Source organism: Rhamphochromis longiceps, linkage group LG6 (assembly GCF_057381845.1).
Source record: "Rhamphochromis longiceps isolate RC_006_pf linkage group LG6, R_longiceps_female_GT1.1, whole genome shotgun sequence".
Taxonomy (NCBI): Eukaryota; Metazoa; Chordata; class Actinopteri; order Cichliformes; family Cichlidae; genus Rhamphochromis; species Rhamphochromis longiceps.
This window is the reverse complement of record NC_140562.1, coordinates 33,540,345-33,565,495: the sequence shown is the minus strand read 5'-3', so window position 1 is coordinate 33,565,495 and position 25,151 is coordinate 33,540,345. Positions and strand designations below refer to the sequence as shown.

The 25,151-nt window shown below is 38.6% G+C and overlaps 1 protein-coding gene across 1 annotated transcript in view; it reads right to left on the bottom strand.

Moving 5' to 3' along the window:
* Positions 1–24,747, bottom strand: part of sgcz (sarcoglycan zeta) — a 183,585-nt gene extending 158,838 nt beyond the window's left edge. Inside the window, exon 1 of the mRNA XM_085410305.1 lies at positions 24,538–24,747. Coding sequence (XP_085266431.1) covers positions 24,538–24,747 — 210 coding nt within the window. The remainder of the gene's footprint in view (positions 1–24,537) is intronic.
* Positions 24,748–25,151: the final 404 nt, after the last annotated feature.

Here is a 25,151-nt window from a genome sequence, read left to right as displayed (position 1 = left end):
AGCTGCTACTTTTTTTTGTTAGTTTATGTCAGTCTTCTTTTTTGGTTTTTATTTTTTTTTCTGTTATGCTTCTTCAATCAGAAAATTACTTTACCCCTGTCCCTCTCTATCTGACATAAAAGAAACAAATATGATGGCAGTAAATGTCAGAAAGATTCTCCTTCCTTTCTCTAAGGGGAAAGAAATGGTAAGTTTCTCCCAGTTGGATGTCAGAGGGATGTCTTTTTATCATCTTTATCTGTCAAATGAGAATTTCTGGTGTCTAAGCTGACTTCAAAATGGCACAGAATGTACTCTTTGACACATTTTGTCTTGTTTCGCAACAAAGTCAAAGTGGCACAGGCCATTTAGGAGTTGAACCTTGCTGTTAACTTTGCTGTTTCAAAGAGGCTCGACTGTGTATACATCACTAGCTGGTCAGGATGTACAATCCCATTGCAACATTACCTTGTGTGGATTGTTCCTCTAGAACCTAGCAATCCAAGCTAATAAGTACTAAACAATAAATCAAACCTAAAGTATTTAAAATTCAGCTGAAACAGGGTACAACAAGTACACATACAATTCAGCAACAAGTTTCAACAAAGCACTACATATTCCGCTTCAACAAATAAACGGAATAAATGACTTTGGCTTGATTTTCAACCAGCAGTGTATGCTTAAGGTCAAAATTACCTAGGAGCAGGTTTATTCAGTGTAAACTAACTGGATAATGGACTTAAAATGGCTTTTGTATTTGAAAATTCCCCCAAACATGGCTACTTCAATCTTATGAGAGGAACCTGTAATTTGTATATGTATAGTTACAGTATATCAAATAGAATTTTATATAATTTATTACTTTAAGAGATGGAGGAAATTATACCTTATTATCAGCCAAGAGTAACATTTCCTGGAACACCGCTCACATATTTATGGGCAACATAAAGAAATTAGGCTGCATCACAAGCTCTTTGAAATGGTCTGAGGAAATGTCCAACAAGCAATTTTTTTTTTTGCCATAAAATTATATCACCACCACTGCTGCTCAAGTTGACCCTTATCCTTCTTTTTGTTGTACATCATCCTTAACTTTGATTTTCATGACAAAATTTTATGACGTAGTTAGGCTACTGTAGCGTTGATGTAATATGGTTCATTTTTTTCTGTTACAACTGATTGCCACGCTATTGGAGAGAAAACTTTTGAGCAGCATGAGGACTGCATACATGTTTATTGTTCTGTCAGCTATTTGTGTGATATTATTAATATTACAAAGCACTTTGACTAATTTTCTACACCACTACACAGAAATTCTTCTTCCACTGAGGTGAAATTTTGAGCTCTTCCAACTAGCCTTGCTTCAGTAGTATAATTAGCAGCTTGAGGCAATTGTTGTTGTGATTTGGCACTATATGATAAAAATAATTAATTGAATTACTAATCATGTTTATGTTGATCATGAGAGCGCGTGGCTAGTTTTAGCCATCTCTGATGACTGAGTACAGCTGTTATAACTCATTCTTGTGCTCTCTTTTTGAAGTACTAAACTTTTTGAAGTACTAAACAAATCAGATTATCTTAACCAGGCTAATAAAAACCTTAGATTCATTGAGTAATTTTGGAGAATAGGCCTTTGGCGAAAGGTGTCACTTAAGGAGGATTAACAACTGTTCCACCATCGGATTAAACTGGACTCCTTGTTATCTTGTTTCGTGACAAGATGAAAGAAACTAACTCTGTTTCCATGAGGTAGCAGTGGGGAGCTGAAAACACTAGAACAGACTGTTCCATCCATCCATCCATCCATTCGATTATCCTTTTCAGGGTTGCGGGGGGCGCTGGAGCCTATCCCAGCTGTTATAGGGCGAGAGGTGGGGTACACCCTGGACAGGTCGCCAGTCTGTCGCAGGGCCAACACACAGGGACAGACAACCATTCACACTCACATTCACTCGCACATTCACACCTAGAGGTAATTTGGATTAACAGACTGTTCCCCAGTGAGATATTAAAAATAAATGAATAAATAAAGACTATTTAATAAGTTTGATTATATGTCCCATTAAACTTTAAATAAGTCCTTTTAGCCCCTAATAACTTTTTTGTTTTAATGTCTTTACATTGCTTTGTAACCTTTTGTCTTGCATTAATATTGTTAGAGCAACTTAAAAAAAAAAAAGTTCAAGTGTCTGTAACAATATGAAACTAAAATCAGCCATAACAGAAAATGAATGAGAGATGAATGTGCTCTTGTGTTTTCATTGGATTTGCCTTCATGACTATGGATAAACTCTGAATAGGGGTATAATGCAGAGAATTCTCAGCAGAGAGTTATTCAGTAACCAATATATTGTTCGTAACAAGGACAAAGCAATAGTGATTCCCTTGTTAAAAACACGAGCAGCTCCGACGTAAACAGTTCTTTTTAACTCGATCTCATGCATCCAGTATCATATAAAACAATTTGTAAAGGCATATTTAACTTCGTAATATAGTGTAGACAGTTTTATCCAAGCAGGTGGCAAGTTTGTCCCAAGAACTAATCATTCATAGTTTGCTGTGTTTCATTAAGTGCAATACCATCCGGCCATACAAACTCCGTCCCAAACTCCACCAACTGGGACTTAACTCTTCTCTGTGCAACTGGATTGTGGACTTCCTCACTAACCGTAGACAGAGTGTCAGAGTGGGTAAGAACACCTCTTCCACCCTTGTGGTCAACACCGGTGCCCCTCAGGGGTGTGTTCTGAGCCCTCTGCTATACACTCTCTTCACCCATGACTGTATTTCCTCCTGCGCGTCCAATCTCATTGTTAAGTTTGCAGATGACACTACAGTGCTCGGACTTATATCCAACAATGATGAGACAAACTATAGGACAGAGGTGCAACAACTAGAGTCATGGTGCCACGACAATAACTTGGTCTTAAACACCAAAAAGACCAAGGAGATCATTGTAGATTTCCGGAAGAGGGGTCATAACAACCATCTGCCTCTCTTCATTGGCAGTGAGGCGGTGGAGAGGGTGAGCAGTTTTAAATTCTTGGGGGTAACTGTGACCGAGGACCTGTCCTGGGGCAACCATATCACCTCAGTTGTACGGAAGGCCCAACAGCGCCTCTACTACCTGAGGAGACTGCGGAGCGCACACATTCCCAGATCTCTGATGTTGAACTTCTACAACTGTGCCATCAGCAGCGTTCTGACGTATGGATTTCTAGTGTGGTTCCTCAGCTGCACCAAGGCCGATCAGCAAGCACTCCAGCGGGTGGTGAAAGAAGCTGGCAGAATTATTGGAACAAGTCTGCCAGAGATCAGTAATATCTTCCCCACTCGCTGTCTGAGGAGGGTGCACAGTATCCTGCGGGACCAACATCACCCTGCGCACCACCTTTTCCATCTGCTGCCCTCAGGGAGAAGGTACAGGTCTATACAGGCCAGAACATCCAGACTGGCCAACAGCCTGTATCCACAGGCTGTGAGGCTCCTGAACTCTCTGCCCCCCTCTCACGGACAATAACCATATCCAACTTCTTAATAGCAATGAACTGGTCTGCATTGGTGCATCATATCTTTATTCTCTTCCCCCTCCTGCCCCCCCCCCCCTCTTTCTTAAATAGATAACTATCATATCTGATATCATATCTCACAGTACAATAATATTGAATGGGTTGCATTGTTGTATTTTGTCATGTTTCTCAGGTCTTTGTCTGAATTTCTACGAACATTATTGCTAAGGATTGTCTTATTGCATTGGAGTCACACTGGGTTAAATATGTACACTTGGGTTTTAAGGGGTATTTATTATTTTCTTCTTTTTTTTGGGGTTGTATGGAAGCCCCAAACGCAATTTCATTGTTCTTGACAATGACAATAAATAAATAAATACTAAATACTATGCCCTTCAGTGGTTAATCATGTTTTGAAATGTATTTTTTTTTATAATAATTACTTACCAGACATTATAGGTGGCATCCCATCAACAAATTCCGGTTATATAATGCCAATGGCATTGTTGCAATAGCTCACACTGAGCAATATCATTACATGAGAATAATTCTCTCTTGCAGCCAGGCAGGGCCTTCTGCGATTCTTACCCTGTATGGGTGTGTCCTGCCTTAGGTGCCACTTTTTCCAGTACAGCTGACTCTACATAGCAATTAACCAGAGAACTTAAGGCCAGAGAAAGGAGAATCCAGTGCCAGAAAGCCTTTTTGGTTTTCAGCTAGTGAGCTGTGTGTTATGGCTGCTTACTCTTGGTCTGTGGAGATGTGTGTTTGTTTCGGTTACCTATACTTTTTGACTTACTTTTCAGTTTAGTGACCAGCTCCTGGGTTTTGGGTTTTGTTTCTTTTTTCATAAAGGTGATAGTGGCCTGCTCATCTCTTTCAGTTTAATTAATAATAAAAATATTAATAAACCATTTTCTTAAATCTGTGATGAATATGACCTATAACATCTTAAAAACTGTAGTCATATAAAAAAGAAAAAAAAACATAAGTTTGATTGTATGCAGTGTTGAGAAAAAATAAGTGGACCACATGCAGCCTGTAAGATCACCTTTAACAGAAATAACTTGAAGTAATCATTTTTTGTATGACTTTTTTTCTTGCTTTACTTCAGTTCATTGAAATCTGTGGGAATTTGTTCATGTACATCTCTCTTAAGGTCCCTTCAAAGCAATTGAGCTGGGTTAAAGTCCCGACTTTGACAGAGCCATTGCAACGCCTTGATCACTTTTGATCACCCCTTAATCACTTAGATGTAGATTTCCTGGTGTGCTTTGGATCATTGTCCTGTTGCAGGACCCAGTTTCTGCCAAGCTTAAGGTGTTGAACAGATGGCTTCACATTTGACTAGAATTCTTTGGGACAAAGAGGAGTTCATGGAAGATTCAGTGAGTGCAACATGCTCAGATTCCATGGCTGTAACAACATAGCCATGTGATCATCACTCCACCACTGTACTCGACAACTCTTTGGAGGTGTTTTTGCTGAAGTGATTTTTTCCCCAAACATGGCACTGTGCATTATAGCCAAAAATAATCGAATCCACTTTTATAAAGGTGGTAACTAGGGCAGGGGACTGAACCAAATCACAACAACAGTTGTCTCAAGCTGCTTTATATTGTAAGGTAAAGAACCTACAATAATACAAGGAAAACAGAGAAACCACAACAATCATATGCCCCCCTATGAGCAAGCGCTTTGGAGACAATGAGAAAGAAAAACTCCCTTTTAACAGGAAGAAACCTCCAGCAGAACTGGGCTCAGGGAGGGACAGCCATCTGCCACGACTGGTTGGGGTGAGTGGATGAAGACAGGACAAAGACATGCTGCGGACAAAGACATGCTGTAGAGAGGAAGAGATTAATAATGACTAATAATTACATGTGGAGATGTTACGCGTTACTGCCCATCTATGGTCACCAGTGATGATGATGAAACTTAAAAGATTGTTCACATCTAGTTGGATAAGTTGTCCATGGGCAAAACAGGGCTTTTAAACGCTAGCATTATTAACACTGGCTTCTTTATTTTGCTGTTTACAGTCAACAAAAATGTAATATGGGATAGCATATCCAAAACCATAGTATGTAACTAGAGTTAATAATAGTCTAACATTAGTATTCGATACTGCAGTATATCACAGTGACAAGGATGTCAACATCATGTACATTGTCAGATAATGACTGGGGCAGCTCAGTGTGATGTAAAACTGTTAAACAAATAACAACATGTTTCAAATGAGAAGTCAGCATACTGTTGCCATGTTTAAGGGTGGAACAAGATCGTAAATATTTTACTCTATATGATACCGTGAATCTACTCCTGGGTGTTACGAGAGAGAGGGTTTAGCCATTCAAAGAAAAGAGCACTTACAAAGTCAAACGTATGCTAATTGATAATGATCTGCTATCCCCTAGCTACTAAATAGGCATTAATATTTCAACTGCTGCAACAAAGGAAATTTCTGTATATCGAATATGGAATTTTAAAATGTATTTAAATTATCATCTTATTATTTTATTTGATTATTTAGAAGCAAAACATTATCAATCACAGACATGGTGAATATTGAGAAGCTTTGATTAAAAATATTTTTTTAACCCAACAGTGTTTAAGTAGAAGACATCTGAACTTCTTTCTGACTGAACTACTAGGATGCTTCCTCGGTTCTAACTGGCTCGAAGTTAGTAAATTTCTTTCAAGAATAAAACTAATTCAAAGCTTGTTACTATCCAACACTTTAATGATTCAAAGTGTAAATGGTGATGAAAAAATGTGTTGTTAACAGTCAGATGTCTGGCTGAGACATTCTTTTCTTTGACATGCTTGGCTTCTTTCTCTCTCCTTTGTCCAAAATGTCCACACTGCTGCCCTCGGAGGAGTTCCCCTTATCTTTTAGATGCAGGTGGGCTTCTGAGTAGTAAACTGAAGAGCACAATCTCCTGTGTTGTACCATGCACTTGTAGTTATTTAGACTCCCTATAGGTCTATCTAACTCCCCTTGCATTGGACTGTATACACAACATTGTGTTTGGGCTTTCTATCCTTGAAGTGTTGTTGGGTCTGAAGTGAAGCAGGATGTTGTGTTGGGAACAAATCTTTTGGCACTCAAGCCTGGTATACCTCAAAAGTATTTTTTGTTCTTTTTTTTATTGAGGGGGTGGTGTCTTTCTTTCACTTTTCTAATTCTATGCACATAATGAAGGCTCTGTTGGGAGAACCACATTAATACCTGTGCGTACTGCTTTTGTTTCCTTCTGCAGGGGCAGGGAAATGCCTTGATTTTCTAAGGTTTTGATAACCCCCAGCTCATGTTGAAGTAGTTGGAAGGCATCGAAAGCAGGTTGGTCCGAGTGTGCAGTTCAGTAAACCCTAATCATGAGTCTTCTGTTTTCACTAGCACAGATAAGAAAACTGAGATTGTTTTTCTTTACTTTAATGTATTTCATATATTTGCTGATATTTTTTATGTTGTGTACATGTTAGCTGGTATGCAAATTAAAGGAAAGGTGGGACACACAAACTACTCTACGGTTCTGTTAGGAAAATGTTGTAATAAATAAAGACTACTCAAGAGAACCACATAATCACAATAATCAAACATTTGGTGGAGACTATTGTTTGTAGTGTTTAATACTTTGTTTCTACTGTGGACAACATTGTCATGTTAAAGGCCGTGTGTCTGTCTATTTATTTGATTTACACAGTAGCCAATACGATACTACTTCCCCAGTAAAAATTAATTTCCCACAGTGTGAAAACACAATAATGGCAATAATTTGCTAGTCATCAGCAATGATCTATCAAGGGTGCTGCATTTGCGTGTGTGTATTTCTGTGTGAGCAAGACAAAAGGAACACAGAGGAAATTGACTACAGAACCAGTTCAAATCAAATGCTTTGAAATCTTCGCACCGGGTTTGTTCCGCTGATACAATAGATGCAATCAGATCACTTTTATAACTTTTCCTCTTCCCCTCATCATTTCCTCTTATAATGTAACTTCATCTACTTTTCTCTCCTCAACCACCAATTATCATTTGTTCTTTTCACTTGCCCGTTCTGTATTTTTTGATATCATCTTCTGGTTCCCTGTGTCCTCATTTTCATTCCTCACTTTCCCTTTTCAACAATTTTGATTTATTTTTATTGTGTTTTAAACATAAACCCTCGTTGCATATTTTCTTCTTCCACTTTTGTCTTCTACCAGAAGAGGGCATCTCACAAAGAATATAAAACACTCTCCAATCATCTTCTTTGTAGAGGTGGAAAAAAAGGAGGAGGACTGAAAAAAAATCACTGATCTATTTTGATCCCCGCTGTTTTCAGGCAGGAAGTCTGGCAATCTGTCCTATATAGACACACACACACACACAGACACTGACAGATTTCCCACAAAGACCGTAGACTTTTGAGCTTCCAAAGACAATAACGTAAATGGAGAGAAAGGCAGCCAGGGATATGGATAAAAGACAAGTAAAGATTAAGCATGAAAGAAAAAGATGGGAATCAGGAGCCCCGGAAAAAAGGAGGGAGGAAAGGAGTAGCGGGAGGGGTGTTTGCAATGAGTTACGGCTGAGTAAGGTATTTCGGGCAAGAGGAGAAATGACGAAATAACAGACAGCGAAAGTACATAAACATTATGACCACAGGTGATAACTGTTTTTTAATTCGCACAGCTTTAACCTATTATAAAATGGTTTTCTATTTACACATATAAATGAAATGATGGCAGTGTACTATTGACATTAAAGATCACCATTTTATGATGAGTGCTTAGTGACACCCTGGTCAGATATTATTTTATAAGTCAGTGTATAATATGTTTGCCAAGTGTGAAAAATGTGAGACCTAGAGCAAGTATAAGCACCCATGAAATGCACCAGAATATGAGTTTGGGTGTTCATTTTCCTTATGGTAAGCATCTCATGTCATTTTTTTGTGCTAATGAGTTGAGGTTCAGCCTCGCTTAATGGACTATATACATGATTTATGGTTAACAGTGATGTTAACTGCGATGATTTTTGAACAGGTTACTGGTCAAAATTGTATTTGTATTAATATTCTTAACTTTACACGCTTCATTGTTGCAATAATTTTCTTTTTTTAACCTACACATTTTATGTTCTTAGTTACTATGTGTAATCTCTGCAGTATAAATTTTAGATGATGAGAAGAAATGATATAAATGGATAGGCAAATCACAATCATTATGATTGGTGGCCAATGAGAACTGGTTTAATTTAATTTGAGATGTAAGATTTTAATGTAAAGGAATAGTTTCACTTTGGTTTATAAATAAATTGATAACACCTTAATAAACTTCAGCAGATGTGATATAAATTTGGTCTAACTAGCTTGACATTTCAGGCACATTTTAGGTCATTCAACACTCCGAAATGACTGAATGGTTAGGGTAAGAGTCATGGACAGAGGGTCCTTAGTTGGCACTACATGCAGTGAGATGCTTAACAAAACCAAAAAATCTCCCTGGAGAACCTCTGCCAGGTCTTTACTGTAGCAGCCTTCAGTTGCTGCTTGTTTATGAGTCTCTCTGCATTCAGTTTTGTATTTAATAATTGAAAGGCATGCTCTGTTGCGCAAACTTCAGGTTACTGACTTATCCATTAAGGAATATCTCATTTCTTTACCATGGGAAACTCTTGGGTTGCTTCTACAGTAGGATTTGGTCATTATCCATTTGCACTGTGAAGTGTTGTCTGATTAGGTCTGAACCCTGTACAACTCAGAATTCATACTGCTACTTCTATCAGCACTCACATCATCATAAACACTAGTAACCTGGTTCGACTGGCACCTATACAAGTCCATGCCATAACAATGCCTCCAACATGTTTGACAAATAATATGGTATACTTGAGATCATGCTCAATTTTTCCCTTTTACATATTTTCTTTTCTTCTCATGATTCTGGTACATGTTAATCTTGGTTTCATCTGAGCAAAGAAAAACATATTTAGAACAGCCTCTTTTAAAAGTTTTCTGGATAAGTCTAAGCTAGTCTTCCTGTTCTTGAGGGCGAACAGTTTTTCACCTTGCTGTAAAGCTTCTGCATTTATATTCCTGGAGGCTTTTCGTCGCAGACCTTGACAATGATACATCAACCTACTCAGAAGTGTTCTTGACTTGCTTAGATGTTGTTGTTTTTTTCAACTTGAATATAATTCTGTCACCATGTGCTTCACCAAACAAACAAAGTACCATGACTGAAAAGAAGCTCACATCCTAGTTCCCTTAGAAAAAGAAAAGAAGAAAGGGAAAAAGAAAGTTAAAAAAGATTACTAATCATTTAAACTTGCCAGAAAGTCTAACCTTTTTTTTCAAAGATCATTCTAAGTCACCTTATTGCGCAAGAACAAAGAGAGAAATCAAAGGACATCATGAATAAGAAATCATACAGGGTGAGAGATGAAAGAAATATCAAAATACAGAATGAGAACGTGTGTTAACTTGTGCATTGATTTTAGTAATCCAAAGTCCACACTTTGATCCTCCACCAGCGCCACTGAGAGTACAAATGCAGAAAAGGTTCATATCAACTAAGGAATAAAATAGTACATTTGAAAGTACAAACTTTGTTGTCCAGACTTTGATCACTGGAGAACAAATATGGTAGATGATAGTGATGACCATGCACTTTAAAATACTATATTGTTTTTAGGATTAACAATGAACATGAAGATCTTAAAAAAAACAAAAACAAAAAAAAACCCCAAAAACAAATACAAGCTTGGAAACCTAGATCATAAAATCCTCTTTTCCCTGGTGTACTCTGGTAATCAGTTCTGACCATGTTTGATCGACGCATATATTAGTGCCCAATATTAGTGAGAATATTCAGTGCTGGAGATGTTTTGACAGACACACACACTACCAGTCAAAAGTTTGGATACACCATTTCATTTAATGTTTTTTCTTTAGTTTCATGACTATTTTAATTTTTTACAATTTTACTAAATTGTAGATTCTCACTGAAGGCACCAAAACTATGAATGACCACATATGGGATTGTCTAGTGAACAAAAACATGTTAAATAACTCAAAACATGTATTATATTTTAGATTCTGCAAAATAGCCATCCTTTGCTTTGATTACTGCTTTGCACACTCTTGGCATTCCCTCGATGAGCTTCATGAGGCAGTCACCTGAAATGGTTTTCCCAGAGATGCTGAGCACTTGTTGTCTCTTTTGCCTTCACTCTGCGGTCCATCTCATCCCAAAGCATCTCAGTTGGGTTTAGATCAGGTGACTGTGGAGGTCTGGGCCAAATAGCCCTTACACAGACTGGAGGTGTGTTTTGGGACATTGTCCTGTTGAAAAATAAATGATGGTCCAACTAAATGCAAAGCTGAGGGGACGACACGTCACTGCAGGATGCTGCGGTAGGCCTGCTGGTTCAGTGTGCCTTAAATTTTAGATAAATCCCCAACAGTGTCACGAGAGAAGCACCCCCACATCATCACACCCCCTCCTCCATGCTTCACAGTGGGAGCCATGCATGTAAAGACCATCCGTTCACCTTTTCTGTTTCACACAAAGACACTACAAGTGGAACCAAAGATCTCAGATTGTGACTCTGACCAAAGCACAGATTTCCACTGGTCTAATGTCCATTCCTTCTATTTCTTGGCCCACACAACTCTCATCTGCTTGTTGCTTTTGTGGTTTCTTAGCAGCTAAATGACCATAAAGACCTGATTGAACAGTTAATGTAAAGACACATCTGCTACTGCAACTGTGGCATTCATCTGGGATTTAATCTGAGGTGCTGTTAACTTGTGATTTCTGAAGCTGGCGGACCTCTGCACAACACAACTGATTGTCCCAACCCCATTAAGAAGGCAAGAAATTCCACGTATGAACCCTGAAAAGGCCCTGTGACGTGCAAAACATTTCAGGTGACTACATCATGAAGCTCTCCGAGAGAAGGCCAAAGCGAAGGGTGACTTTGCTACATAATTCCATATAACTTGCTTGCATAAATTCCCCTCTTGGCCCTGCAGGCTGTCTATCCTTCAAGCTCGGGTTGTCTGCCAGAGGCCTGGGAGCTTAAGGGTCTTGTGCAGTATCTTTCCTGCTCCTAGTACTGTGCTCTTCTGGACAGAGATCTCAGATATTGTTGCTGGGATCTACTGTAGCCACTCACCTAACTTGGAAGTCACTCCACCTAGTCCTCCATATTGTGTGTGTGTGTGTGTGTGTGTGTGTGTGTGTGTGTGTGTGTGTGTGTGTGTGTGTGTGTGTGTGTGTGTGAGAGAGAGAGAGAGAGAGAGAGAGAGAGACTTTTTTTGGTTTTATGGTAGGAGATTTTGGTTACACCATAACTCATACAGCATTATTATACCTGCTGAATATGCTGACACACTGTATTTATCTGCTTTCTTATACTTGAAATCTTGTAATTGGCTCTATTCTTATTTATAACCCTATTTTTCCTTCTCATTTGCCGCTGCAATGATCCAATTTCCCCTTGGGGATTTTCAAAGTTTCATCTCCTCTAGAAATCATTTAATGCACAATGGAACAGAGAATGCATCTGTTCAGTCTATGTGGAATACATCTGACACCAATTCATGATAGCTCTCGCTACAAGGCCATACCGGTTATATCACATCTGTATATTTTCTACTAATGGATAAATAAGACATATGATGGTTCAACTAAGGAATTTAATGCAAAGTGTCAGCTGAAGTTTAGCTCCCTTCCAGGTACACTCAGTCTTAGTACATTTACTTCATATGGTCATCTGTTTCTCTTTAAATAAATATTATTTTCATTGAAAGTAGAGATCTCTCTGTCTATTTATATATATATTTTATATCAAGTTTAAGATATTTTTCCCAGTCATAAGGCATTGCAAAACATGATACATATTTCAACTGTTGTTTCTCTGTTTGTTTTTTAACTTTTCTGCTTTTACTCAGATGGGAATTTTAAATCTGGGAGCAGAATCAGAGTAACAGCTGTACGACAGCAGTGCCACAGTCACAGTGAGTGCCTGTTTGAAAGTGAGTGTTGGTTAGCATCTTTACAGAACGTCAGTTTGGAGACCAATACAACATGCCCAGGCATGCCTATGCATTTTCTGCAATAATTATCAACACAATGTAAAAGAAAAAATTTTAAATGTTCTCAGCCATTTTATCCTTTTATATTTGACTGCTGCCTGTTTGCAATGCCAAATTTAAAAATACTCTTTCATCTCTCAATAATCAAGGTAAGGTAATGTTCACAATAAATGTAGGGATTGTAGTTTATTTTTAAACTTTCCATGTGATGTTAAAAATACAAACATCTAAGCAAACAACCTAGGACGTCAGCATAAACGTTAACAGCAAACCTCTATTTCCCTGAAGATGCATACACACAAACAAATGTGCCATTTCAGAGTATCTCCATCGAACACACACACAAACGCGCACACGCAAACAAAGTCCATTAACATGAGTGTGTGTTCATTATTTATCATTGTTTATATCTTTGGTTGAATGCCAGCTAAGATAACAAGGCTAAAACTGCTGACTGTTGGGTAATTTGCTTTCACACACTTACACACTAAATTGAACAATCCGGTTTCTTTGTTCAAGCACTCACGTACTGAATTTACAGAGCTGGACAGAAAACAAAGAAGTCTCCTGTGATTATGTCTGCATATTCGTTGTTGGTTTTTTTTTTATTATTATTTTAAATATTGCTACTGGAAATACCAGGACTAAACTGCTGACTGATTCACATTTATACATTACATAAAGATGCAGAAACTCCATGGTTGTCTTACAGAGCCAAAAATACTCTTGGGTCTATGCATAAAAATACACATCACAGTGATTCAATGTTATATTTCTTGTCTCTCTCTAAGTTTAAACTTAAAATGTTGCTGACTCTATAAAAAGATGTCTTTGTTCTGTCCAAAGTGGTAATCAAGGAGATTCTCCTTCTTTTCCTCCCCCTCTCCCTGGTGCTGTGCATTCTTTGTTGGAGTGGTTTTCTCAGAAAATTGTCTGTCAAACTGTGTGGCGACAGTGCTTCGATGAGCTTGATGAGCTTCAGTATTCTGTGTTCACAGTGGCTCACAGTGCTCATGGAATCTCACCACTTGTATTATAAGCTTCATTTATCAGTGCAACATTGGAATATTAAAACCACCTGTCTAATATTGTGCAGCCCCCCCGATTATTGCAAATGAAGTGGTATTTACATAATGTCTGGCACCAGGATGTTAGGAGGTGATCACTGAGGTCATGTAGGTTGCAGGGATCGGGCCACGGTGGACTGGTCTTGATCTGTTGTACCTTGGGAATACTCGATCAAATTAGGATCTGGCAAGTTTTTGTATATTGCATGAGGTGACACTGACCTGCTGAGGCAGACATTTTGCAACATTGTGTTGTACCTTAAATTGGACATTTCAACCATTTTGTTTATTAAATGGCTAGAAATGACAGAAAATGTACAGTATCCTTCGAAGTAAGTTATCTGTGAGAGTAAATCACATTTATGTTAGTCTTCCAAATCTTCCAAAAGGCCTACTTTGAGCAAAAGAAACAATATAACTTGTTTAGCTCTCTCTTCTCTCTTTACCACACTAATCACTTTTTTACAGTAATTTATATTGACATAAAATTTACTTCAAATGGGAAAAATATCAAACCTTACTTATATTTCTTTCATGTAAGAATGTGCACAGTATGTGAGTTTGGGTGTTTACTGGCCATTCGAGAGATTAACATCAGATATGTCAGCAGTCTGATGGATATGTCACATTAACTCTAGTTTTTGTTTGTGTGTGTGGGTGTTTGTGACACCAGAAGACAAGGTATTTCATGCTAGACTCTTCCATTACCTGAGCTCAGCACTGTTACTGACAAAGTGAGAAAAATGTGTGCATGCATGTGTGTCTGTATGTGTGTGAGCAATAAACTGCACAGTGCAGGTGTGAAGAGCCACGGTGACAGTGGCTGGTCTAAACCAGGAGCTGAGTACAGCTGGTCTGGGGTCATGGGAGTTCACTCTAACCTCCCGCACACAGGAGGGTCCTAACAACCTAAAGCCTTTACCATTCACGGGCAACTGTTTGGGCATGTCCAGACAGGTGCATACCTAGCTGCTATTTTTAGATCTCTCTGTGTACTGTGATTGCAGAAAAGAAGCAACTTCTGGTTCCTACTAAGTCGACTTTTTGTGTGGAAGTTACATTCAAATAGTTTTAAGCAGTTTTCTCTTATAGAGTCCACAGTTTCCAAAGCTAAAGGCAGTGCCTCAGGTGAGGAGTGAGACCAGGAGAGTGCTCATTATATTCTTCACCATTTGCTGGGTTGTGCATCATGAAGTGGTCTCCAAGGGTGAGACTAGACTTAGGGAAAACATTCAGTGTAAACGATATTAACTGTGGTGCATGCCAGCATACCATCTTGAGCTACCTGAGAGAACATTAAAAATACAGGAGGTTTTTGGTCATAAAAACATTCTTCACCCATCATATGTCTCCTAGTGAATTCATCCTCTGTCCCAAAAAAAGTAACTCAAGTTGAGGGACCATGATTTTGTCAAAATGGAGGTGGTCCAGTACCCAGACACAAGTCTTATGGGCAGAAACGGCCCTAACCAATCTGGCGCCCTAGGCAAGATTTTAGGTGGCGCCCCCCTACATCAGCAGTGTAGTGTAATGTTGTAACAAATAATATTTCTATTAAATGAGCTTTACTTTGCATTTTAATTAACGTGGGATTATTTTTTGTATTTAGAAATAATAGTACCAACTTTTTTTTTTTTTCAACATTTGTGGCACTGGCGATACAAAAAAATGTTCAAGCATTTTTAATTTGTCATTTATTAAAATTATAAATATATATTTTAACTCAAAAGTACAGTTTTTAAATTTAACCCTAACCCTTGTGCGTGTTTTTTATTTTGACAGCGAATGCGCACCTGCGGACCACTTATGTGCAGCCCTGGTTATTTAGCTCGTCATATTGCAGCCACAGAAATTATTTTGTCCATGAAACCATAAAGCTGCACTTTCTTTTTGCCTTATAGTCTGATTTGTCATAACTTCTCCGTTTTGTGGTAAGCTTTTCTTTGGCTGTCACTTCTTCACCCTGACCTGTCTTATTTGGCTCAGCAGAACTGAAATGCTTTCACACACGCACTCACATAAGCTCAGCGATTCTCTGCGCGATCAACCTCTCACATGTTTAAGCTTGCTGCGGGAGATTTCACTTGTCATGTTTCCATAGTAAGCTAACGATTAATAAGACGATGTCAGAGGAATTGGTGCACAAATTATCATGACTCACAGATCAGTGCTGTCGCTCTCTATACACAGTTCGCACGATTGCAAAGTGAAAGCAAAAAAACAAGCGCAAATTCAAACGCGACTTCAATATGTCACATATTGACAGTGGCTCACCGATGCCAATGACATAATTACCCAGATACATTTCTGAAAGAATGCAAAAGCATTGACATATATTTTTCCTACAATAGCCCGACGGGCAGGGAAGAGATAGAATTTTGGTAGCCCGTCTGAAAAAAATCGCTAGCTCCGGGACGTCGGGCTAGCGATATTGCAAGCCCTGTATCTGATTAAGGAATCACTCATCTTTGGAAAAGAGAGTTTATTACAGAGAAATGGCTCTTTCCAAAATAAAAGCTATACTATCCGCTTCTTCTGGGCTATATTCTCAGCAGCATGAGGAGAATCATGTGCTAACAGCTGTCTAAATGACTCGGCTAAAGTTAGTAGCATGCTTGCTTTTTTTTGTCTGCTTCCCCTTGTCTTTGCACTAGGATGATGTCGGCGTAAATGTGCAGTCATATTCGTTGTGTTCCCACTAGTGCTTTCAGGTTAATCTCGTTGAAATGACCTTAACGCCACAACACGGCAAATCTCCGTTAACGAGCTACCGCCGATCGCCCCGTGCATGGGGCTAGACGGCCAACACGTTAACGAGCTAACTGCGCTAACACACTAGTTCACACCAATGTAATTGAGCATTGCATGGCACATCCAACATACTGTTTTACTTTAGTCCATGACTCGCTTACCTTCAGGGTCATACGTCACATGAAAACCAAAATAATTCCAAACGCCAGATCTGAATGAGAGTGGGGGAGGTCCATGTTAAAAGGAGAGCTTAACTTCTGTCTCGCTAGCTTGCCCTGCGCTCTTCCTTCTGACGATGCTGTCTGTGTTGAGCGCTCAGTGGATCTGCGCTGGACAGTGCAGCCTAGGCGGAGTAGTCGAACACAGATTCACTGAGCGCCCAACACAGACAGCATCGTCAGAAGGAAAATTGATAAAATAAATTACAAATGTTGTATTGTTCGATACATATGCGTACCGAACCGAAAGCACTGTATCGAACGGTTCAATATCGATACGAATATCGTTGCACCCCTAATATATATATATATATATATATATATATATATATATATATATATATGCTATATATATATATATATATATATATATATATATATATTAAAAAAAACACCCAGCACGCCCCTGCGGGCGGTTTATCCTTCAAGCTCGGGTCCTCTACCAGAGGCCTGGGAGCTTGAGGGTCCTGCGCAGTATCTTAGCTGTTCCCAGGACTGCGCTCTTCTGGACAGAGATCTCCGCTGTTGTTCCCGGGATCTGCTGGAGCCACTCGCCTAGCTTGGGAGTCACCGCAGCTAGTGCTCCGATTACCACGGGGACCACCGTTACCTTCACCCTCCACATTCTCTCGAGCTCTTCTCTGAGCCCTTGGGATTTCTCCAGCTTCTCGTGTTCCTTCTTCCTGATATTGCTGTCATTCGGAACCGCTACATCGATCACTACGGCCGTCTTCTTCTGTTTGTCTACCACCACTATGTCCGGTTGGTTACCCACCACCATTTTGTCCGTCTGTATCTGGAAGTCCCACGGGATCTTAGCTCGGTCATTCTCCTATATATATATATATATATATATATATATATATATATATATATATATATATATATATATATATATATATATATATATACATTTGTAATTTATTTTATCAACTTTCCTTCTGACGATGCTGTCTGTGTTGAGCGCTCAGTGAATCTGCGTTCGACTACTCCGCCTAGGCTGCACTGTCGAGCGCAGATCCACTGAGCGCTCCACACAGACAGCATAGTCAGAAGGAAGAGCGCAGGGCAAGCTAGCGAGGCAGAAGTTAAGCTCTCCTTGCAACATGGCAAACTGAACCTCCCCCACCCTCATTCAGATCTGGCGTTTGGAATTATTTTGGTTTTCATGTGACGTATGACCCTGAAGGTAAGCGCTCATGGACTAAAGTAAAACAGTATGTTGGATGTGCTATGCAATGCTCAATTACATTGGTGGGAGCTAGCGTGTTAGCGCAGTTAGCTCGTTAACGTGTTGGCTGTCTAGCCCCATGCTGTCTAGCCCCCCCAAATAATTTCTGTGGCTGCGATATGATGAGCTAAATAACCAGGGGTGCACATATGTGGTCCGCAGGTGCGCATTCGCTGTCAAAATAAAAAACACGCACAAGGGTTAGGGTTAAATTAAAAAAATGTACTTTTGAGTTAAAATATATATTTATAATTTTAATAAATGACAAATTAAAAAGGCATGAACATTTTATTTTGTATCGAAAAAATATCGAACCGTGATACCAAAGTATCGAACCGAACCGTGAATTTTGTGTATCGTTGCACCCCTAATATATATATATATATATATATATATATATATATATATATATATATATATATATATATATATATATATATATGCCACACTTTAACAGCCACACATCAAGCTTCACACACTTGTCTTTGTCAGCCCATCATCCGCTCCCTTCCATTTCATGAGATGGTGAAATACACACCTCTCCAAGTCCCAAAGGACCCCAGAGTCTGCCAATAGGAGAGAGAGGCTGAGAATGGATGATGGGACGATATTTAAACGACACGAACACATACTTCCTCCTTTCACTCCCTCTCCTTCCTTTTCCCGTCTTCTTCGATACATCACTCACCATCTCCTCTGCTTGCCTCTCTCACTCAAACCTCCCTTTGTTTCCATCGCTCGTCTCTCTTTACCACACTAATCACTCAGATTAGTTTTTTTTCCTTTGGTAAAGAAATTAAGCTTTCAATATCAAGTCTAGTATGAAACACACATACACACACACGCACATCTGATCAACATAAACTGCAATGCAGCTGTGACAGCAAAGACCAATCCATCCACTAATTGAGATCATGTGCCTATTGCTCTGTTTGCCTGAAGGAAATGACAAACATTCTGCTAAACAGCACTGACTAAAAGCTTCAGACAGAGAATGCTTTCCACTCTTTCTCGTCCCTTTAATCTAATTTGGCATAGAACAACACATCTTTATTTACATATAAGCACTGGTACCTCATTTTCAATGAGGTAAGTCTAATTTTCCTTTAGTTGAAGTAATTGAAGTAAACATTTTGAAATAATTTGCCAATAATAAAGATTTTTTAGACAAAAAATGAAGGCATAAACATTTAAAGGACCCAATGCTTACTGCACATCAGATCTTCTGAAACTGTCTTGCATCTCAGTAACTCATTGTGGAGATGTGAGCATCAAACATGATTGGTTAAACATTTTTCTTGGTAGGCAGCTAGTATACGTATCTTGAAAATGAAAGCAATCTCAAGTCAATGAAGATGCTTGCTCAAATGTTTACTCTGGAATTCATGCTGAAACAGTGTACAGCGCACATTCATGAAAGGGTGACGTTAAGGCCCAAAATCTCAACTTAGTTTTGTAGTGAGTATTCACATACAAAGAAAAGATGGAATGCAGATAAAATACTGAAGTCAGGGCTCATAAACAGGAAAATGTGCATCAACATTTAATTATATCGCATCATATGAGACTTTATAAACTAATGTTCCAAGTCTGACTATGTTAGATCCACTTCAAAGAAAGTTTCAGTAACACCCATGAACAGTCGTCAACTCTGGCAAAAACGGCAGCACTTACTGAAAACTCACGATATCCTCAACAACTCAACTCAGTATCACCATCATCAAAGAGTAAATAAACATTTACACTCTGCACTGTGCATGGTAATAATAAAGGTAAGCAGAGGAGTAATTAATTCAGATGAATGCCACCCAGAGCATTTGTGGTGACTAGGAGGTAAAAATATAAATTACTGCAAAATATCTTATTGACACAGGCCCATTTTTAAATTCCTGATTCATTGCTAAGTATTGATATTCAAGTATGTTAAAATATAGTATGTACAAAAATGCTTTTATCCAAAAGACAGTATTAGAAACTTTCAGTCACAGGCCTTTAAGGAGAAATGTGGAGTGCCTGGCTGGGATCTTGGTGGGTTTCAGGGGGTTAAAGTAAATTGGCTGAGTTTACAGCAAAATTAAGCCATTAACGGGAGTCACGTCAGCCCAGAATACGACAATCAAAGCTGATGACCCTGACCTGTAGTCATTGCTGTCTTTGTCTGTCTGTTCCCTTAGTTTTATGAGATACATGAGCTAGAATTGTTTTGGCCTCTTTTATACCCTGTCGTATTTTTTTGTTTCAAACTATTTATGTAGCTATAACCACATTGCTAATTAATGATGGCGATTTTTATAGATTTTCCAATTGTTGTTTTAAAACCTTTTGTGACACTGATCTGAGAAGTACCACAAGAATACGATTTTATTTTATGACCCCACTGATTGGCAGCCAATCAGGACTTAAAAACAATAAAAGCCCACTGCACTCACTGCCAGTAAAATTTTTATCAGCATAAAAGCTGTGTGTGTGTGTGTGTGTGTGTGTGTGTGTGTGTGTGTGTGTGTGTGTGTGTGTGTGTGTGTGTGTGTGTGAATGCTGAAACACACTGCAGACCTCTGACAGTTTTATAGTTATTCATAGACTATTTATCGCTTCGGTGTGGTGAATTAATAAAGCTTCTGCACAAAGTTACACATAAATGTTTCAACTCAGGAGTTTCAACCACACTATAAAAACGAATTCTGCTGTTTTAACATACACACTTAGCAAAACTGGACAATGGTTTTGTAAGGCCAAAGTTGAAATGCAATTCTCAGTGTTGTAAAATCGCATCTGGTTTATGGCTTAATGTTGTAGCAGAAGTATTTTAATAATTTACGCACATATTAAAAGAGGTCATTATGGAAGCACACAAGGCAGCACATTACAAATTACATTATGCTTAGCCAAAAAGAATAAGCAGGTAAAAAAGAAAACACTCACTCTACACAGTGCACACTCTAAGACACACACATGCACACAAACACACCACGCTCAAGTCCAGACAGGAATTAGGCAGGCTGATTGGTGAGTGACAACTGAAATTGAATTTCTCTGCTGTGAAGGCCCAAAGGACTCAGGGGAGAACATAAACACAATCACATGTGAGTATCGGTACACACAGGCATGAAAAGGCACACACACGTCAGACATATACACACGTCAGCATGAACAATTGCTGAATAATTGCTGGCACACACACAAATACACGCACATATTCTTTCTCCCTCAGCTTCGCTTTCTCTCTTGTTCTCTTTCTCTTGAACAAATACAAATACAAACACACACACACATATAAACTTATATCCCCACCAGTCCCTGCTCTCCAATTTACTGCCAAAGCTGTCTCTTCAAAAGCAAATCTCTTTTTTTTTTCTCTTCCCAAAACATCACAATGGCAATCACATCTGGCAGCTCCAAACAAAACAAGTTTGAGAAAGGCCATCATTATACTGTGGCCAGCTAGATGTGATTTGAATTGTGATGATGAAAATGACAATCACTGGGCCACACATGATGCCAACTCCCACTAGCCAAATTTGGAAGAGAAATTTAGGAATTATGAAGGGAAATTTAGTTGTGCATTGGTGTTTCTGAGCTTGTAAGTTAAAGAGTTTCTATTCTTATGGCATATGCCTTATAAAATAATAGCAGATAACTGTGCTTGCAAAATCAGTCAACATAATACACCCCAGAGAATCTTCTGCTAACATCCACTGACAGATACCACAAAATACCTGCAGAGCCCCTTTGTGACCTTTGTCACATAGGTCCCCTTTGTCACAAAGGGGACCTATGTAAGAATAAACCAGTGATTTCAAAGTTGTGGCTGAATGGTATATATTAGCTACCTCTGAACTTACTTTGCTGTGATTACAATGATACAGTACAGGCACATTATTTACATGATGAAAATAGTGTTGTTTTTTTACTTCTTTAGCAAAGTTTCAATAATTTATCGCAAACATCTGATTTTAATGGAATTTGTAAAGCCATTGTATTTGAATTGCTCACTAATACAGTAACTGCACTACATGCAGCTTTTTTTTGGAATACAATGGAGGCTCCCTGGTAAGCAGAGCATGAACACTTTTTAAAGTACACTTTGTGCCAGATTGCAGCTAAATTACTAAAAACTCATATTGCCAAATTTCTCTGCTGGCAGACTTAATTTGTCACACAGCTGTGCTCCAGTAAATATAAATACACATCTTCAAATAAGCAAAGAACTATGATGGAGAATTGCATCACTTATAAATTCAGTCTTTTCCATTTAGCTATTCGCACCATGATTTGAGGTCTAAATCATGCACTGCGCATTTTAAGCAATATACTTGATGGTTGCATTTTTCTGTAAACAAGTTATAGTCATCAAGAAAAAGGGTGCTGCGTGACCATGTTGCTGCTTATTTTTTCAATTATTCATTGATTTCATAAACTAACAAACTACTCCTCTCAGATAAGTCGATCCATATCTCTGAACCAGCTGAAGACTCAGAGCTGGCTGTTAGAAGGGAAATTAGTAAATCATAAGAAATTCCAAAAAAATATTCAGATTTCTCCAGTGAGCAACAATCCTCTCCTGGAATTTTTAGAAGGCGAAATTCTACACTGTTCACTCTTTTATGCACTATAATGTTTTTTTTTTTTTGGAGGAAATTAGTAAGCGCCCGAGGTCTTCTGCTTCAAAACTGCAGTCAATACTAATACTTCACAGTCTAAACTATAACTTTGCTCTGCTCCAACTGTGATCTCATCTGTTGATCTCTATCTCTAAACCAACTGAAGAAACAGGCTTAAAGCTGGCAGGGAAATCATGCAGCTATTACACTGGCACTTCATAGTCTAAATTGCTAATTGTAACTTTCCTCTGCTCCAGTTGCTACCACCCTTTTTTTTCTGAGTAAATTCCCACCATTGCTTGCTTTCTCTTTCTCCATAGGTCAATCACAAACTCACTAAACTTACTTTTCTGTGAAAGAAACGTGCAGCAGCCAGCAGTGGGTTAACAAGTAACACGTTAATATGTCTTCTTTCTGACATGAGATTCATGTTTACTGTGACAGTTTTAAAAAGATAAAATAATATAATACTGTGTATAAGGTGTGTTGCTCCATCTCCTGTTATTTATTTAAACAGATCCTAATGTGGTATACAGTCACTATGTTTTAGTCTGGATGCTAGATAAACCCATGTCTGATTTATTTATCTATCACAGATATAAGTAACTCCTTTCCAATATTACGTCTGTGTCTTCTTGACTTAGCATTTCGCTTATTGCTTTTTGCTAAAATCTGACCTGAACTACTTTCAGGCTGGAATGTGTTAGTGTATACTTTGGTAACAAGTTTTTGCACCAGTGACTGAATGTCAGACTATATGTCAGCTCATCCACCACCCACCTCCCTCCATGAGACACTGAAATAGCCATGCTTCCAGGCCCTGTCCATTTAAAATAGAAAAATTAATTATTGTCTTTCTGCAGCAGCAAAAACAACATCATGTGTATCATATGCATCATTCATAGACATAGCTGATAATTGGTGCCACATATAAACAATACATAACATAGATGGCTTTTAGTACAATTAACCACCTGAGTCGAGTTTACTGAATAGCTTCCTTAGCACCCACCTATCACATAACACCAGTCACACCTCTAACAGGCAGTTTGAACGAACTACTTTTTTACAAGACTATAAATGTATTTATTTTGATATATAGAATTCTTTGAGGATTGTCTGTGAAAAATATTTGTATCTGCCTCTGTTATTTTCACACAAACGGCATGGCCTATGCCATATCTTCATCTCTTTTATACTTCTTGCTTGCTGTGTCTTCCCTGAGGCATTTACCCATCCACCTCTCGGACCCTTTTTCTCCCATCTTAATATTCTGAAGTTGCTTACTGAAACATAAGGCATTATGTGGAAAGACTTTACTAGAGGTTTACAGGGGTCAAATTCTGCCTCATTCACATTCTACTATCACAGTGTAGGTTCTTAGGCCCCGGGGCAATAATGGATATTGCATGTGTGTATGATGTAAGCCTTAGAAAGTGTTTACAAAGCAGGACATGAGCCTTGGTGTGTATATATTAACAGGATTAATAAAACACACAAAAAATAAGGACATAGTTAAAATTACAGTGATGATGGAACAGAGGAGCAAAGTCTAATACCACCTATACTGAATACACAATGAAGAAAAACAGGTTTGGGGATGAGCCTTCAATGTCTTTGTTGATTCTCCTGGATTACTTTATTGTGTCCTCCCACAGTGAACATGAATCTAGAGTTTATAGTTTCAATGTCAGCCACTATGCAGGTATTTGCTTAGGTCCAAGAGATGTGGACAAAGATATGAACAATGTGTTCATGTGAACGACAATGAAGTGGAATCAGTAACCGTAATAATATATGTTTGACTAAACAAACTTCATATAGAGTGAAGACAACTGATTAAGATTTAATTTGAAGAAAGAACCCTCCCCCCAAACACACACACACACACACACACACACACACACACACACACACACACACACACACACACACACACATAAATTATCATCACTCCCATGTTCCATTACATTACAGAAGCCCTTTTAAATGCACTCTCTCAGATTTTTCACATAAACCCCCACATAAACACAAGCCCATATAACATTCTGGCACTTTAATGATATAAACACACACACGCGCTTCTTACCGGAGTGAAGTTCATGACTTTGAGAATCCAGATGGTCAGTGCCAGGTTGACAATCATGGTGACGAGGAGGAGGAGGATGAAAAAGTACAAGCATCTCTTTCTCCAGCCATAGATTCCCACTGCTGGATAAACCTGCGCACCACAAACTGAAGCCCCTCTCTGGTGGAGGGGGTTGGGCTGTGCTGCAAGGATATACTGCTCCTGGGTCATCTGAGGGAGACACAAATATAATGTTACATGTAAGATGTAACATTTTTTTTGAGAAATTTCTCTCATTCTTCAATTTTATTTGAAGAATATCTATATACTGACATTTTTTTTAAGAAATGGAAATGCAGAGGGTTTATTATCCCTGTTTGTCAGCTGTAGATGCCCTAGTAAAATACTGAACATATGTTGTCTATTATTGTGAATGTTTGTATTCATTTAGTTATACAAGGATGATAAACAAATGTGGAGAAATGTTATGACTGTGAAGAAACAAATTCAAAAACAAGCAATTAATGGAATCTTATTTCTCCCTTTCAGTCAGTGTTGTGGCCATTTTAAGGCATAGGTAAGCCTGTACCAGATGCCTCCAGTTGGAGGAACACTGTTAATGTACAATCGGTATT